Raw genomic sequence first — 15,652 nt, 5'->3', positions numbered from 1 at the left:
TATACAATCAATAGTATATCACCAATTATATACTGCTATTTGACATTTACCCTAACGTGGTCCAGCATTTGTAGTTGCATTTGTGACTGTGATTAGTTTATTTTCCATGAGATGTTCACAGTATTTTGTCTGATCCTGCAGCAGTAGGTGCCCATCTCTGATTCAGACTCTAGGTGGCGGCAATGTGCCGTTATGTTGGATAAAAACCGCTCAGCCTCAAGAAGAAAGAGAAGAAGAATTATCTGTCAGTCAAAATGGCGTTCAGTTTTGGCGGCGCCACGAGCAGCACAGCGGCAAGTAAGGATATTTTCATTTGATTTGCGAGTATTTAAATGAAGCTGGAAATATTCCACTTGCATATTGTCAAAAGAACGTTATGGTGTGTATAGATTGGAGATAAAAAAGAAACTGATAGCGGACACCAAGCTTCTGTAACGTTAGCAGTCATGACGGTGGGATCATCTACCGGCTAACGACAAGCATTATGTGAAATGCTTTATACCTGAGGAATGTAGCTAAGTTAGCTGTTTAGACATATATGTTAGAACCCGGTTTAATGTTAAGATAGGCTTGAACAGCGCTTACTTGCTAGTTACCATTAATATTCCTGCTAACGTTAGCTGTTTTGGCTAGTGCATACGCCTCACAAGTTAGTGCTCATCTATGTAGCTAGCTAACGCTCCTTGTTGACATAAATGAGGTTGACTAACGTTACAGCTTGGAAAATTCATCGTAGCTGTAACGTTACTGTAACTACACCCAACATCTCATAGCACTCTCTATGTTCTTATGAAGACACGTCCGGGTTTTCATTCGGTTCATTTGGTCCCAAAACCACAGCATCAACAGCATTTGGCTTTGGTCCCGCAGCCACCACCACCACCACCGCCTCATCAGGATTCGGCAGTAAGTCCAGAGTGCTGATCCTCACTGAGGGGGGCACCTGTCCTCACTCCTGATCCGCAGTAATCAGAGATGTGTTGTCGGTCAGAGTTATATGAGATGCACTACTGTATGCCACTGGTTATTCCCGTTTGGTACTGTCACATTCACCTGTGTGGGACCAGTATAGAGAGAAGCCTTCAAGGATAAGTGTTAACAGGCTACTTTGGCAAATTTACGTCCCCACATTTTAAAAAGAGCAGACGCCTCCCAGAGTGTTTCTATTGGAAAAATCCGGGAATGCCTCCCACACACAGGAAGAGACACTTGCAAACGGGACTAACCTCTTGTGTCCATGTCTGTTTCTCCATGAGGTTTCCTCAGCACTGTCTGGGGCTCAGGTTGAAATAAATGGGCGCACAAATCAATAGGAAACATACTATACTAAAATAGGACTGAAAGCAGTACTAATGTACAGGTTGTAATAATTTTACAGTTTGCATAATGTGTGTTTGACATCATTGTGATCATTATTGTTTGTTTGTCATATAATAATTTACAGCAGTGGAGGAGGCACGGAATGATTTCATTCTTTAGATATGAGATAGATTACCCTAAATTGAGTATCACTGCAAAGCATCTAATTGTTTTTGCACAAAGAGAAGTTCATGTAAGCAGATTACCATGAAACCCAGACATATGTATAGCTTTCTAGAATAATTGTGCCATCTACCTTGCTGTGTACTTTGTGCAAGCTGAGTACATTCTGTTGATCTGTTGTTGTTAAACTCCACATAGTGAATCAGAAATACAAGAAGAATGAGCCCATGAATGTATTATCAGAGAAAGATTACCTATAATATTTGAATTTGCCATAGGTACTGTATAAAGAGGGACTGCTGCTTTCCATATTTTATATTAGTGTTTTGCTTACTCACTAAAAAAAAAGACAGAAGTTATGTATGTAAATATTTTTAGGTATCTTTGTTGTTGTGACCTAATCTAATTGTGTGCCAGTTTAATGTACTATTTTGTTTCTATTTTGTCTTCGTAGCTCTTACAGCCCCTGGTTTTGGGGCAGCCACCACCACTGCTGCTGCACCAGCCACAGGATTTAGTTTTGGCTCCACCAACACTGGTAAGATAAGCACATGTTATGTACAAAGCTAGTAGCTTTGGATTGTTTTTAGTCCTGTCTCTATTAAGGTACTTAAACTGTTTTTGCAATTAATGAGCCTATACTAGGCCTGACCCTTTGTCATTTAACTCCTTCGTGTCATTCTCTCTTTTTCGCTGCCTGCCTCTGCTGGCTGCAGGATTTGGGGGGCTGGGAGCTGGAAACACCACGGCTGGTGGGTTTAGTTTTGGGGGGTTTGGTTTAAATGCCAACCCAGCAGCAGTCAGCTTTAATGTGGGGTGCTTTGGTACAGCAACCACCACTGGCACTGTTTTCAATTTTGGTAATAGCCTGGCTAGCACAGGTAGATGACTTTTGTGATTGATTAATCAGTACAGTCTGTGTCTTTAAACACACATTTTCATCCATTTTCACATCTATGTGGTGCAGTGATTTTTCATCTCACATGTTGTATGTTGTTTTGTCTCATAAAATGTCATGCATTATAGTTTTCATTTGCATGAGGAGACAAAATGTTGAATTATGCACTCATCTCATTTGATTCCTGTAGAATCCCAAGACATTTTCACCTTCTTTGTAACATGGAAGAACAATGCTAGATGATCAATGCAGTTTTCTTCTTATTTATCTTAAAAGTTCAGTCTTGATTTTTTTTTTTTTTTGTCGTCTACTAAAGTGAGTGATTTCATTTGTTTTTCTTTCCTCCATTTATCTATCTCACCTGTTTTTGTATCGACTTCTTTTTCTCATTTGTCATTATTTGCTTTGTTTCTCAGGCACGTTTGGTGGCTTTGGGACGACTACAACAACTGCTGCTGCTCCAGGGTCCACTTTTAGCTTTGCTGCTCCTGCCAACACCACAGGTCAGTTGTATAGCTGCATTCACTCTTAATAAAAAAGAAAAAGAGCTTTCACTTCTTTTCATTGCCATTTACTTTGATGTGCAGAAAAAATTGCATGCATGCAGTAATTTGCTTTTAAAATGAGATTTGCCCAACTGAGGTGACAATCAAAGGCAGGTTTAATCAGCTGTACTTGCATTATGGGGAGAAAAAAATCAAAATCATCAGATGGTCTAATTACAAAACAGAGATATTGATTCTTTTTGATGTGAGTGCTTTTTTGTGAATATATACCATCACTGTTCTGTGGCTGTCTTTGAGGCTCAGTGCAGGGCAAGAAATTACATTTCGGGGGACTGTTGTGTGTTTCTTTCTGTTTAAAGTGTAAAGGTACAGCTATTTGTTTCAGTGAACTAAATACTTGGGGTAAGTCCTACAGGAAGCGTTATGTAGACCAAAGTTAATAATTTAAAGTCATAATATTTTAGATTAGAATAAGAAATGGTTAGCAAAATAAATAAGTGGAAGACTAGGAAAAATGACTCAAGATTTCAGTAATATCTATCAATGTTCTAAACCTTATTCCTGAAACTGTTCTATTGCGTACTGCTGCACACTCAGCTTTGTGTTGACGTACCAACAAATAGCTGCCACAAGATGTCTCACTCTGTAAGTCCTTTCTGTCACTCCTGCAGTGATCCTTCCGCAGAGCTGGCAGCATATATCCCAAACACTGTAGACTTAACTGGCATTCAGTAGCGTTAATGTAGTTGATATTATCTCACTGTGTTTGCACATTCTTCTGTTTTAGGAGGCCTGTTTGGTAACACACAGAACAAAACCTTTGGGTTCTCCTCTGGGCTTGGCGCTGGGACTGCTACTGGGACAACAGGATTTGGACCCGGATTAGGAACAACTGGTCTGGGTGGGTTTGGAGGGTTTAATATCCAGCCAACTCAGCAGCAGCAAGGTGAGAGCTGATATTTCCAAATACCACTTTTAGTATTTCCATGTGAAGATTGAAAGATTATGACCCAAACAAGATAGCCACTGAAGAACAAAGTGATGTCTGTCATTTGTTTTTAAATTAGTAAACAACTCATCTTTGAAGGATCAATATAAAACACTCAAATGAGCACATTAACCCTGGTTGGAGAAATGTTAACGACTCTGTCCTGGACAGGAGTGCCAGCAAAGTATGTTTAAAACAGCCAGCATGCTGGAAATTATGCATTTCAAACAATTTTTGTATTTTCCCATTTCAGAATCAAACTAAGACCAGCAGAGTTTGATTTTTATTTTTTATTTTTTTTTTTGAAATACTGAGTCAGATAAATATAAGGCAGGCTTACACACAACTTACCATAATGACTCTTCCAACTGTGCTGTACACCTCTTCTCACTGCAGAGGGCAGCAACAAGCAGAAAGTAACAGATTTAAACTTCGCCATCATCAATCCAACAATGTGCAGCTGTAGCAGAAATATAAGCCTGTGCTATTAGAGCTTATAAAGTTAGAAACATTTTGGTCTCTTTCCTCATGTTATAAAAAATAAATATATAATAATATAAAAAATATTTATATAATAATATAAAAAAAAGTAGTTTCACCATGAGCAACTGGGTATTTCAGAAAAAGTAAAGGACAAGATGATCTGACCTGTCATTTAACCTCTCCTTCCCCCCTATCAGGAGGTTTGTTCAGCCAACAGGCCCAGCAGCCAGGTCAGACTCAGCCCACCCATCTTTACCAGCAGGTCACTGCTCTGTCAGCACCCACCTTGTTAGGAGATGAGCGTGACTCCATCTTAGCCAAATGGAACCAGCTGCAGGCGTACTGGGGCACTGGGAAGGGCTACTACAGCAACAACAACCCACCTGTTGACTTTACCCAGGAGAACCCATTCTGCAGGTTCAAGGTAATGGCAGATAAGTCAGTACAGTGGTTGGAAGTGTTAGGTTCATTCGAGTTTGAGTATTAACTGGTAGTCCTTTGTGTTTTTGTTTCCTAGGCGGTGGGCTACAGCTGTGTCCCAGTGAGTAAGGATGAGGACGGTTTAGTGGTCTTGGTTCTCATTAAAAAGGAAGCTGATGTGCGAGCTCAGCAGCAACAGCTGGTAGAGTCCCTCCACAAGGTCCTGGGAAGCAACCAGACACTCAGTGTCAATGTAGAGGGTGTGAAAGCCCTGCCCAATGACCAGTAAGTTTCTGTAACACAGCATACAATACTACTACTACTACTATACACATGGTTTCCTATTGACTCAGAAAAGATTTGCAGCTGCCAGAACTTTTGTGATAGATAAATTCATCATACACCAGTGCAGGGTCTTATTTATGTGTCTTCTGTCTCTCAGGACAGAGGTAATTGTTTATGTGGTGGAGCGTTCTCCTAATGGCACCTCAAAGCGGATCCCCGCCACCACACTCTTCAGTTATCTGGAGCAGGCCAACATCAAGGTCCAGCTCACACAGATCGGAGTGGCCATGACAGTCACACGCACAGAGCTGTCTCCAGCACAGCTCAAACAGCTGCTGCAAAATGCACCTGCAGGTAAATGCCTGCGTGCATGTTTGTGTCGTCCTCTCGCTGAGTTCAGCAAATTGTGAACAAATTAATTGTCTTGATTTGTAACGGAGGATGTTGTCTCTTTTCACTAGGAGTGGACCCCATCATTTGGGAGCAGGCTAAGGTGGACAACCCTGACCCAGAGAAGTGAGCTGGTTAAGAATCACTGTACACTTTCTATAACTGTTCATATATGTGGTGCTACATTTATATTTTTCCCCAAATAAGTAGCATTTCTCCTCACTTACACTTATTGTACCAATGAATACATCACCTTATATTTTCAACTGAATTGCTTTTAGCAGCAGTTTGAAAAAAAACTATATTTACCATATTTAGTGCCCTTAAGTCATATACAATAAGTGGAATATAATATACAGCATTAAAGTTGTGGGTAACACCTTTTATTTTCTCAACCGATTTAGAAGTTAGTTTGTTTACTGAAAGTAATGTTAATGTTTTTCTCCAGATTAATCCCAGTGCCCATGGTGGGTTTTAAGGAGCTGCTTCGAAGGCTGCAGATCCAGGAGCAGATGACCAAACAGCACCAGACCAGAGTGGATGTAAGTCTGTTACTGTTCTCTAAATGTAACAGAAAGACTCTCTGGACATGAACATGGACACACTGGCCTCTGATTATCGACAAAGGAATTCTGAAACACATTTTGTGGTGTCAAGGACAGAGTACACAGATGTCCAATTCATGCTAGCTGCCAACAAGTTGCTTACAGCTGGAATTACTATTACAAATACAGCTGAAAGTGGCAGTGGCAGAATTTAGAGATGTTTTAGAATCGTTTTTGTTTATATAGCTTTGAGTAAATTACAATCCTTCACATTTACTGTCATGTAAGCAATTTGTCATTAAGTTTGATTCGGATTGGAGGATATTTAAATCCAGATGTCCCTCACGATGCATAGAAAGAGGAAATGTGCATGTAAGACTTAATTTCAGAACATACACACTTCTAAGTTGGGTCAATATCAAAAGCACTTATCTGGTATTACTATAAAATGCAACATCTTGAGCTATCTTAGTATGCTGATGAGAAAAAATATCCAAACAGATTTCTAAGGTGTGGCAGCAGGGCAGAGATTGTTTCAGCGTGATGCTTGTAAGAGAAAAATTTTAAGTCAGTGGAGAAATGCTAAACATGTTAACAGCAGTTTTTAGTCACTTACTCACTCATTTGGACATGCAGATTATCTCCAGTGACATCAGTGAACTGCAGAAGAACCAGGCGACCACGGTGGCCAAGATTGCCCAATACAAGAGGAAGCTGATGGATCTGTCTCACAGGGTGCTGCAGGTAGCTGCCTCACCGTTCTACCTTTGTTCAGCAAGAACATGTCGTAAATAGGGCTGCATGATCATTTCAGCATGGACATTGCAATGTGCAGATGTGCAATAGTCACATTTCAGGACATGTGATGCCAGGTAAACTGCCAATTAACTGTTTTGCTGCTTGATACAAAAGGAAAACTTGCATTGTCTTTTTTCATGCAGAAACAACTTGTGATGAATAACACCTGTAAATTTCATGAGAGTTTGAATAAATTCCTTTTACGGTCTGTACTTCCCTGCTTTATCCTTTCTGCTCAAATACGTTTTGTCATATTAATCTCTCCTCCTCATCTGTCCCTGATTGCCTGGCAGGTGCTGATCAAACAGGAGATTCAGAGGAAAAGTGGTTATGCTATCCAAGTGGATGAGGAGCATCTCCGGGTGCAGCTGGACACTATTCAGTCTGAGCTCAATGCCCCCACACAGTTCAAGGTTAGTGTTAAAACTTTAGCCGTTTGTATGGTGAAGGTGCTAATTTTTTCATGCTATGCTATCATATTTATAGGTTTTAATTGTAAAGCAACAAGTTAATTACCAAGGTTGTGACATTTTAGAGAAACAGCCCCATGGAACTAATAGAGGTCAAAAACTCCAAAGGTTACCTTTAAGTCACAAGCTGTGTTTTTGGCTGCTGAGATCAAACCACTACTTAAGACAGTCTTTTATTGGAGGACTTGTCTTATGTTTTCTTTCAGGGTCGGTTGAATGAATTAATGTCCCAAATCCGGATGCAGAATCACTTTGGTGCTGTGAGATCAGAAGAGCGCTACAGTGTTGATGCAGATCTTCTCAGAGAAATCAAACAAGTGAGGCAACACATTTGCACAGAGCATCTTACTTTAACATCTGTGCCCTGTAATTGTGCTTGCAGACCTCCGAATGCACAGATTTTTCACACTGAAACACTTCCTTATCTCTTCCTCTCAGCACCTGAAACAGCAGCAGGACGGTTTAAGTCATCTGATCAGCGTCATCAAAGATGACTTGGAAGACATCAAGCTCATAGAGCACGGGCTGAGTGACAGTGGACACATGAGAGGAGGCCTCTTGAGCTGAGTCTGTCCTACCAACACACACATGCATACGATATGCTCTCACTCTCCATGTCAGTCCTCTGAAATAGCGGCATGCCTGTCACCCACACAAGTCAGCACATCCTTCTTGTCATGGTATTGGATTAATCTTGAAGCAATCTCTTGTCTTAAGGATTCATCACAGGAATTAATCCGAATTTGGAGCAATTACTCTCTTCACCACCATTTTGGCAGTTTATCAGGACTATGCCTCTCTATCTGTACCAACAAAACAATGAGTGGTTAATCTGTGCTTTCTGGACCAATGGAGAGCTTAATGGAAAGACTCAACATCGTCTAATAATAGCTGGCTTCCCTTACGTTCAATCAGATTATGGATTCATGGGACTATGAATGTGACTGGCATGTAAACAAGTTGTGGAATTGAGTTTGTGTTGTGACTGAATACATTGTAAATACATCTTTGTATTCCTTTTTATGCTGTTGTTAAAATATTAATAAATTTCATTTAAATTGAAAACAAGTTCTTCATTGCATCCCTTGTGTACGTAATGTAAAGGTATTTCTGGATATTACCACTGTCCATCTATATCCTGTTCTTGATCCAAAGAGGTTATATACTGTTGCGTTGTTGCGGTTACTGATATGGGACATCTCACGTCTCCTGTGTTTACCTTCAGACAAGCCCTTTCCAACATCTCATCAAAGTAGGGCTTGAGTTGATAGGATTCATGTCCTGATTAAGCAGCTGTCACAGATTATATCCCCTCATGCGGTCCAGTCGCACTGTTTTTCAGCGCTCAGGTGGAAGTAAAGTGGAAAAAGTGATTCATGACTGTGACAAAACAGGCAGACAAAAAATACAGGCAGATATGTGAAACAGTACGGTTCTCTAACATTTTTATTTTTTATCCTTAGGTATTTCTGCATTCTCAACTTCAATCGAGCTCCATACATAGGCCTGCTAAAGACTTCTTAACGACATCCGGAGGCATTATATTTTTGGGTTGTCCAATGTGACATCGTAATGTTTTGTAAAAACACTTCTCTGGCCATTATTCAATGCCATAAATCAGTGACAGAAGGGGGAATTGTGACCATAATCACCACCATGAAACTGTGGTGCTTGTATAGATTTTCTGTGTTGGAGATGTAGGTCAGCCATCCACGTTTTCCAAATTACAGCTTTTTTTTACAGCAACATCCATATTTGAAGCTTTAGCTGCTGTCATGGCTACAACTGTGGGCTGTCAGAATCTGCTTTATTGGCCAAGCATGTGAACATGTACAAGGAATTTGCTTTTTTTCCACCCTCTCAGTGAAAAACGAACATACACGACATCCACCACAAGCTCTTTTGTTTTGTTATCTCTACACTTTGTTTTAGAACCATGCCAGCACTGGAGAAAGCCCTGGCTGAAGTCATTATTATTCTGGTTAACTGGAAAAACAACACTCCTGCTTGTTTTGTATTTCATTAAACCAATCACAATCCTCTTGGACAGCGCTAAGCCCAGGTTGCAGGTTTGTACTGCTATTGGCCAGGTTAGGGTAACTTGCCATTTTCAGAGTGTAGAGGCTGCAGGGATTTTGTAAAGTCTACCATGTAGATCACAAAAGAGGAGGAGAATGCAGACTGAAATGGTCAGCCAATGGCAGGCTTATATCAACAGCCTACTTCCTGTGCTTCAGTATATGGTTTTGGTGATATTGAGCTCCAGGTGATGTTCGTGGCACCATGTGATGAAGCTCTCTGTCCGAGTCTGGATGGTGTTGATGCACTCAACAGGAAAGCAAAGATGACATCACTTGTGTTTCCTGTTTCTAAACAGGAGGTAAGCAAGAAGTAGGTTGCTCATGGATAAACAATAATGCATTCAATCAACCCATGCAGGTCAAATAGATGAGATACAGCTTTACATTTGATTTTCCACAGACCACCTGTATCCGGGTGAATAATTCTATCAAAGACAGTTCTCTGTGTTCTCTATGCAGCAGATACAGCTACAGCTTCTGGTCCAGGCTCTCAGGTATGTGCAGACAGGTCCACCAGTCGGAAAGCCTCCATGAACTCATTGATGTCGATGCTCCCGTCCTTGTTGAAGTCAATGCTCTGGGCCAGGTCTGCAATGGCCTTGTCACTGATCTCCATTTTAAGATGAGAGCTCAGGAGTTTCCAGGTCTGACGAAACTCCTCGAAAGAGATCAAACCTTGGAGGACGCGCAGAGGAGGAGGATTTAGCTGTGCACAAGTTGTCGGATAAAATAAATCTGTATTGTGTTTGAATGTCATGCGTTTTGTTGATTCACTTCGTTCTCTAGGGACCATATATGTCTGTGCAAAAATTCATTGCAACCCACCCCATAGCTGATATTCAACTCTGGATCAAAGCGGTGGATCGAGTAGTTCGGCAACGACAAAGCTATGCCACCAGCATGATTAAAAAGGAAAGAAACATTGAGCTGCTCACTGACCTGAGTGATCTGCGTCGATGATTCTGAAGATGGTTTCCAGGTTGGAGTGGTTTTTGTACATAGTCTCCAAAATGCTGTTGTCTGAGATCTGAAATGGAAGAGTCAAATCGATCCAAGAACTCCGAATCCCATTTAGGGAAACAGGCTGAAGGAAATAAACACACAAAAAAAACATGCTGACATGAGTTGTACAAGGCTGACCTCTAGTCTGGGCTCAGTGATGGAGAACTCTCTTATCCACTGCTGGTAGTCCACCATGCCGGACTGGGTGCTGCTGACAAGCTGAGGGCGCAGCACCCTCCAGGGCAGACCCAGCTTCAGTACTTCCTCTGTGGCACTGGCCCAGTGGCTTAAAGAGATCATCCCTGACACATTGACAGCAATACACAGTGGAGTTATTATTAATAAACTCTATTTATGAACCATTATGTTTCCACATCTATGCTCGTATAGCAGTCTCAGTCCGGGGGGGCGCAAAGTACCTGTGTTGTTGGGATCAAACTCCTGGAAGGCACTGATGAGATCTGACTTATGTACAAACAGCTGTTTCCTGAGAGTTTGCAGAGCCGATCTCTCTGTCCACCCAATACTGACGAAGAACAGGTAGAAGAAAATCTATTTTTACTTTGCGTGAATCTTGGTATAATCTTGCCTGTACAATCTCAGTGTTATCAAGAGTATATATTTTTTGTGAGTGTTCTTCACACAAAGCTTTTTTGACCCGCGTTGTCCCATGAGTCACTCAACTGAAAGTGTTTTAATGTTCTTGGGACATAAATATGATTTTGATATTGACATTTTTTAAAGGTCCAGTGTGTAGGATTTAATCTATTGGTAGGAATGGAATATAATTTTCATTCTACAGAGGGAGCAGGTCCTCTTCCACGCAGTTCACCATGTTTCTACAGTAGTCCAGAACGGACAAACCAAACCTTTTGTGTTTTTCACCTTTGGAGCAGGCACCGCAGATGCCACTTAATCCAGCACACTGGTCCTTTAAACCTTTAAATTGTTATCTTAATTTTTGTGCAGCTTCATATGTATCTGTACCTTTGTCTCAGGGTGAGTTCTCTGCTTGTCCTGCTGGCCTGATACTGAATGAAGTGCGGGACCAGATCGGGGCCCATTCTGATGTAGGCTCCTCTGTTGCTGCCCACTTCATAGTAGTTCGACGCTGAAAATATAGTCAGCACCTGGACGTAACAGAAGACGTTTAGCAGGTTTAGGAACTCAGTTGCTGTCACCTGCTCTGCCTCTTCGTTTTGCGTGTGAATCCACATCTCTGCATTCAGAACCATTACAAGATCCACGCTCTTAACATCATCAGAGTCTACCTCATGTATATTTTTGTGCTCACCATGCGGTTGTGACAGAACTCGTAGCCTTCCTGTTTGCACTCATGGGAGCGGATGAGGAGCTGGAGGTTGTGTCTTCCCAGCACTTCCTCAGTGACGTCTGGCCCCCAGTAGCAGCCTCCACCTCGCACCTCGTTGGGGATGCAGCCATTCTGGGGCATTGGATCGCTCCACAACATGTCCACTATCTGGGTGGCAGATTCAGTTAATCTGGACAGTTAACTAACACCTAAAAACTGTAAATAACAAGAAAGTATTAAAGTGGTGTGTGCATTATGTTTAATCATCTACTAAAACAATCACAACCATCCAGATCCAGTATCCCTCCTGTCACTTACTTGTTTCCACTCATGCTCATCTGTCTCTGTTGTTTCTCCAGACTCTGGATCCGAGTCGGAGTCAGACTTCGTCAGTTCTCTGTAAGACTGGTCAAACCCAGCCAGTCTGCGCCTCCTTTTCAGCTCCTCCTCCACTGACCAGTTGAGTTGACTGCTCGTGGGCTGGCTGTGGAGCGAGCGGCGTTGGAGGTTGTGCCTGTAAGCTGTGGCCGAACTTTGGTGAGTCAGAGAACACACGCGACGGCGGCTTTCCACTGGTCCACTGGCCTCGTTACTCCTGTTGTTTGTTGTCTGAGTCTTACTGCCATTGGTCGGCTTGGGAGGCCTGAGAGCTGATACGTACTGAACACATTCAAAAACACGCAGATTATATGCGCTTAATATCAAGATCACGATAATCCTGAATTTGCTGCCTGTAAAATACCTCAGATGCACTTGATGTTGATGCTGAGGGCCTTTCTTACTTTGTGTCTGTCCATTCTCATTATCGTGTCAAGGTCTGTTGTGTCAGAGATCCCACCGTGCACAATCAGCACCTTCTGGTCAATCACTGTGGCCAGAGGCAGCCAACTGAAGATCTTCTGGAGAAGCTTTAGTATCTTCTTGCCATGCACCTGCAGACCAAATCAAGCTTACGGTTATTTACATTGCAGTTTACAGCTCATCTTATTACGTCGGGCAATGATTAGCCATGCTAGCGGTGCAGGGGTGGGTGGTCCACCACTTTGGTCCAGATTGAACTATCTCAACAACTATTGCATGGATCATAAACTTCATTTTTTGATCAGATACCTGCAAAAAAAAAAAAAAAAACGCATTCCCAGCAGCCTTAGCTGTACCTTGTGTTAAGACCTACTTAGTAAGTTAGCATGCTAAGCTAAGGTGGTGAACATACTTAACACTTACAGGACCCATTTGCATATTCTGTACTATTAATGTTTATACCTCAAGTCCATTTTCCTGATAATACAGATGTACTTTTCTTAAGTGAATGCAGAATTTGTAATGGAGTATTTTTTAAATGCTGTTATTGCCACCTTTTTTTTAAGCATCTGAATATTTATTTCACCACTGAAGTTAAGTTTGGTAATATGATATTGAAATATTGAAGAAAATTACACAATACCTACCCTATATTTTCCCAAAACTTCTTTCGTGAAACCATATCTGGAGAAAGCACACAATGAATAGCCAGATCAGTATACACATCAGGGCACTAATTGCAAAATGCCATATATGAGCTTACTGTGACTAGCTTTAGAAAAGCATTAGTACCAAGACAACAAAAAGACAAAGCCACTGATAGGAGTTTGAAAAGAGGACAGCAGTGCACAGACTCGCTTACCTCAGGTTAATAATGTGGTCCTCGTGGTTCCCTCTGTTCAGGTGGACATCATTTGGATAGACCAGCAGGAACCCAAACAGGATGAGCAGAATCTCTAAGGAGTTTTTGCCACGATCCACAAAGTCTCCATTGAAGACATATGGTTTCTCAGAGGACGGCAAACCGTTCTGGACAGATTGAGTTAAAGGTGTTAATTAAAACAAACATCCGTGTCTGGCAGTATGATGAGTTGTATGATGTGGAGTACCTTATAGAATATCAGCAGCAGATCTTCAAGGTGCCCATGTAAATCTCCTGTAAAGGGATGAATGACGCGTTGATATTTTTGACAGTGGGAGTGCACGCTGAATCGCTCACGGCTCATAGAAAAGAATGTACAAAAATATATATAAAGAGTACAATGTGTCCTGGAAAGGCCTGCTGTTATGTACCACATATAGTGATCTCCTTGGGTTGGCAGGTGGAGACTTGATTGATATTTGGTAGAATTCTTAGGAGTCTCCAAGTCTCTCCAAGAAGCTGCAGAACATATCGAGCATGGAGCTGCTACTGGGGAAAAAACAAGTATGAATAAACCGACTGCCGCAAGAAAACTCGTGTCTTCTTGTGCTGCAATGAGTGCACTTTTTTTGTGCCCGTGTACCTACTTGTTTGTGCTTAAAGGCCTCCACCAGCTTTGACACTCCACAGAAGGTCATGGGGAAGGTCAGGTGGAGGCCGCTGTAGCTGTCGGGTACCTCAATGCTCTTGTAGCAAAAATACCGTTCCCATTCCGCGTCGTGAAAGATCTCATTCTTACGAAAGATGTGAGATATTAGGTTTCCTACATTAAAGGCAGAGAGGGAAAGTAGGGTAGGTGGATGAGCGTGGTGAGGAAAAACCACATTACATTTCTCAGTACAGAGCAGGTGAGCTCAGATTGGCTCACCGTCAGTAAGCTAATGAAACCTACGGATAGGAGTTGAGAGTCAGCCTTACTTTCACTGTTGGCTGGGGTGAAGTGGTCCATCAAGAAGCCAAAAAAATTGTAGAGCTGCAGGAGGAAAAAAAAATTATTAAAGTGAAAATATGGACAAATGGAGATTTTGACCTGATGATGGCGCAATATGAAAAGTTGAGGGACCGTCAAAGTTATTACAATTCATCCTCTGGGGACCATGAATGTTTTATCAAATTTCAGGGCAATCCCTTTTGTAGTGATTGATATGTTTCAATAAAATCCAAAAATGTCAACCACATGGTGGTGCTAGAGGAAAACACACCAGTCCACCAAGTTAGTAGAACTGATCCTCTAGGGACCCTGAAAAATGTGCTCAGAATTTAATGAATGAATTAATCCAATCGTTGTTGAGAATAAAGTGGTCATGTGGTGACATGTCACTGTGGACACTATTTAATTTTCCCGAAAAGTGTTCAAAACTATTTGACCTCACCTTGATCTGGTCTTGCTCTCCTGCATATTCAATAGACTGGAAAATGTTCCACGTGCACCTGCGTCTTATCTCCAGCCGGGCGACATACTGACGGTACCAGCGCTGGATCAACAGAGCCGCTCTGATGGCTGTTGATCGGGGAGACAAAAGGGAAGCGCTCGGTCATAACTGTGCCTAAGTAATCCTCCCCTTCCGCTACCAAGACACCCGTTCACAACATCAGATCTGGACTGAAAGACTCACCGGTAGCAGCTTCACAGAGTGCATAAAAAGTGAGCGGAGAGTGCAAAAGTTATCGAAACCAAACCAACTGAGACTTTTTTTGAGATACTTTCGAGCTGTAAAGACGTGATAGACTAAAAAACACATATTTACCTGGAACAGAGATGCTCACTGAAATGACAAACAGTGATGACACTGGTATTAAATTATTGTAATAAAAAGGACCATTTTTATGGAAACTCAATAGCATGACTATCCACTACACTGGTTTTGTTAAAGGCCACACCTCTGTCACATTTCTTCATCTGGAGTTCTGATTTTCCCATGCCACATCCCATGACCCTTTGCTGTTTTTTTACTGTCAAAGACAAGGATACTTTCATGTGAGAGTCTGGAATACCTGACCTTGTGTTTTGCAACCTGAAATAGACCTCTGTATACAGTATAACAACTTTTCCTACTATTGTCTATTTATCTATTACACATTTCTGGTAATAAATTGTGAACAGCATCAACAACAAGATACACAAATCTTCAGAGGACTAATTCTTATTACTGGATGTTGCACGACAGTTGCTAACCTATGGATAGAATAGGCACCAAAGTATCCTTACCTGGCTGCCTTCCCTTTCTTTCATTACCTTCCTTCACTTCTTCTGCACCTTTAAAGAAAC

The 15,652-nt window shown here is 41.6% G+C and overlaps 2 protein-coding genes across 2 annotated transcripts; one reads left to right on the top strand and one right to left on the bottom strand.

Moving 5' to 3' along the window:
- The first annotated feature begins 215 nt into the window (after window positions 1–215).
- On the top strand, window positions 216–8,323 carry nup54 (nucleoporin 54). Its single transcript, XM_041960212.1, has 14 exons — window positions 216–297; window positions 796–906; window positions 1,937–2,020; window positions 2,797–2,883; window positions 3,674–3,832; window positions 4,555–4,781; window positions 4,875–5,062; window positions 5,220–5,416; window positions 5,524–5,578; window positions 5,901–5,994; window positions 6,634–6,741; window positions 7,089–7,208; window positions 7,472–7,582; window positions 7,704–8,323. Exons 1-14 carry the CDS (start codon window positions 255–257, stop codon window positions 7,830–7,832), a joined length of 1,713 nt encoding a protein of 570 aa, XP_041816146.1. The 5' UTR covers window positions 216–254; the 3' UTR covers window positions 7,833–8,323.
- Window positions 8,324–8,742: 419 nt separating this feature from the next.
- On the bottom strand, window positions 8,743–15,333 carry LOC121623056 (serine/threonine-protein phosphatase with EF-hands 2-like). Its single transcript, XM_041960180.1, has 18 exons — window positions 15,265–15,333; window positions 15,132–15,149; window positions 15,000–15,008; window positions 14,757–14,884; window positions 14,302–14,356; window positions 13,971–14,146; window positions 13,755–13,869; window positions 13,571–13,617; window positions 13,324–13,490; window positions 13,109–13,145; window positions 12,443–12,592; window positions 11,979–12,320; window positions 11,643–11,828; window positions 11,336–11,478; window positions 10,768–10,874; window positions 10,487–10,650; window positions 10,286–10,373; window positions 8,743–10,021 (listed from the first exon to the last, which is right to left on the bottom strand). Exons 1-18 carry the CDS (start codon window positions 15,314–15,316, stop codon window positions 9,837–9,839), a joined length of 2,169 nt encoding a protein of 722 aa, XP_041816114.1. The 5' UTR covers window positions 15,317–15,333; the 3' UTR covers window positions 8,743–9,836.
- Between the last annotated feature and the right edge of the window lie 319 nt (window positions 15,334–15,652).

This window comes from Chelmon rostratus, chromosome 19, assembly GCF_017976325.1.
Source record: "Chelmon rostratus isolate fCheRos1 chromosome 19, fCheRos1.pri, whole genome shotgun sequence".
In the NCBI taxonomy this organism is placed as follows: Eukaryota; Metazoa; Chordata; class Actinopteri; order Chaetodontiformes; family Chaetodontidae; genus Chelmon; species Chelmon rostratus.
The sequence above is the reverse complement of the archived record's forward strand: the minus strand, read 5'-3'. Positions and strand labels throughout refer to the sequence as shown.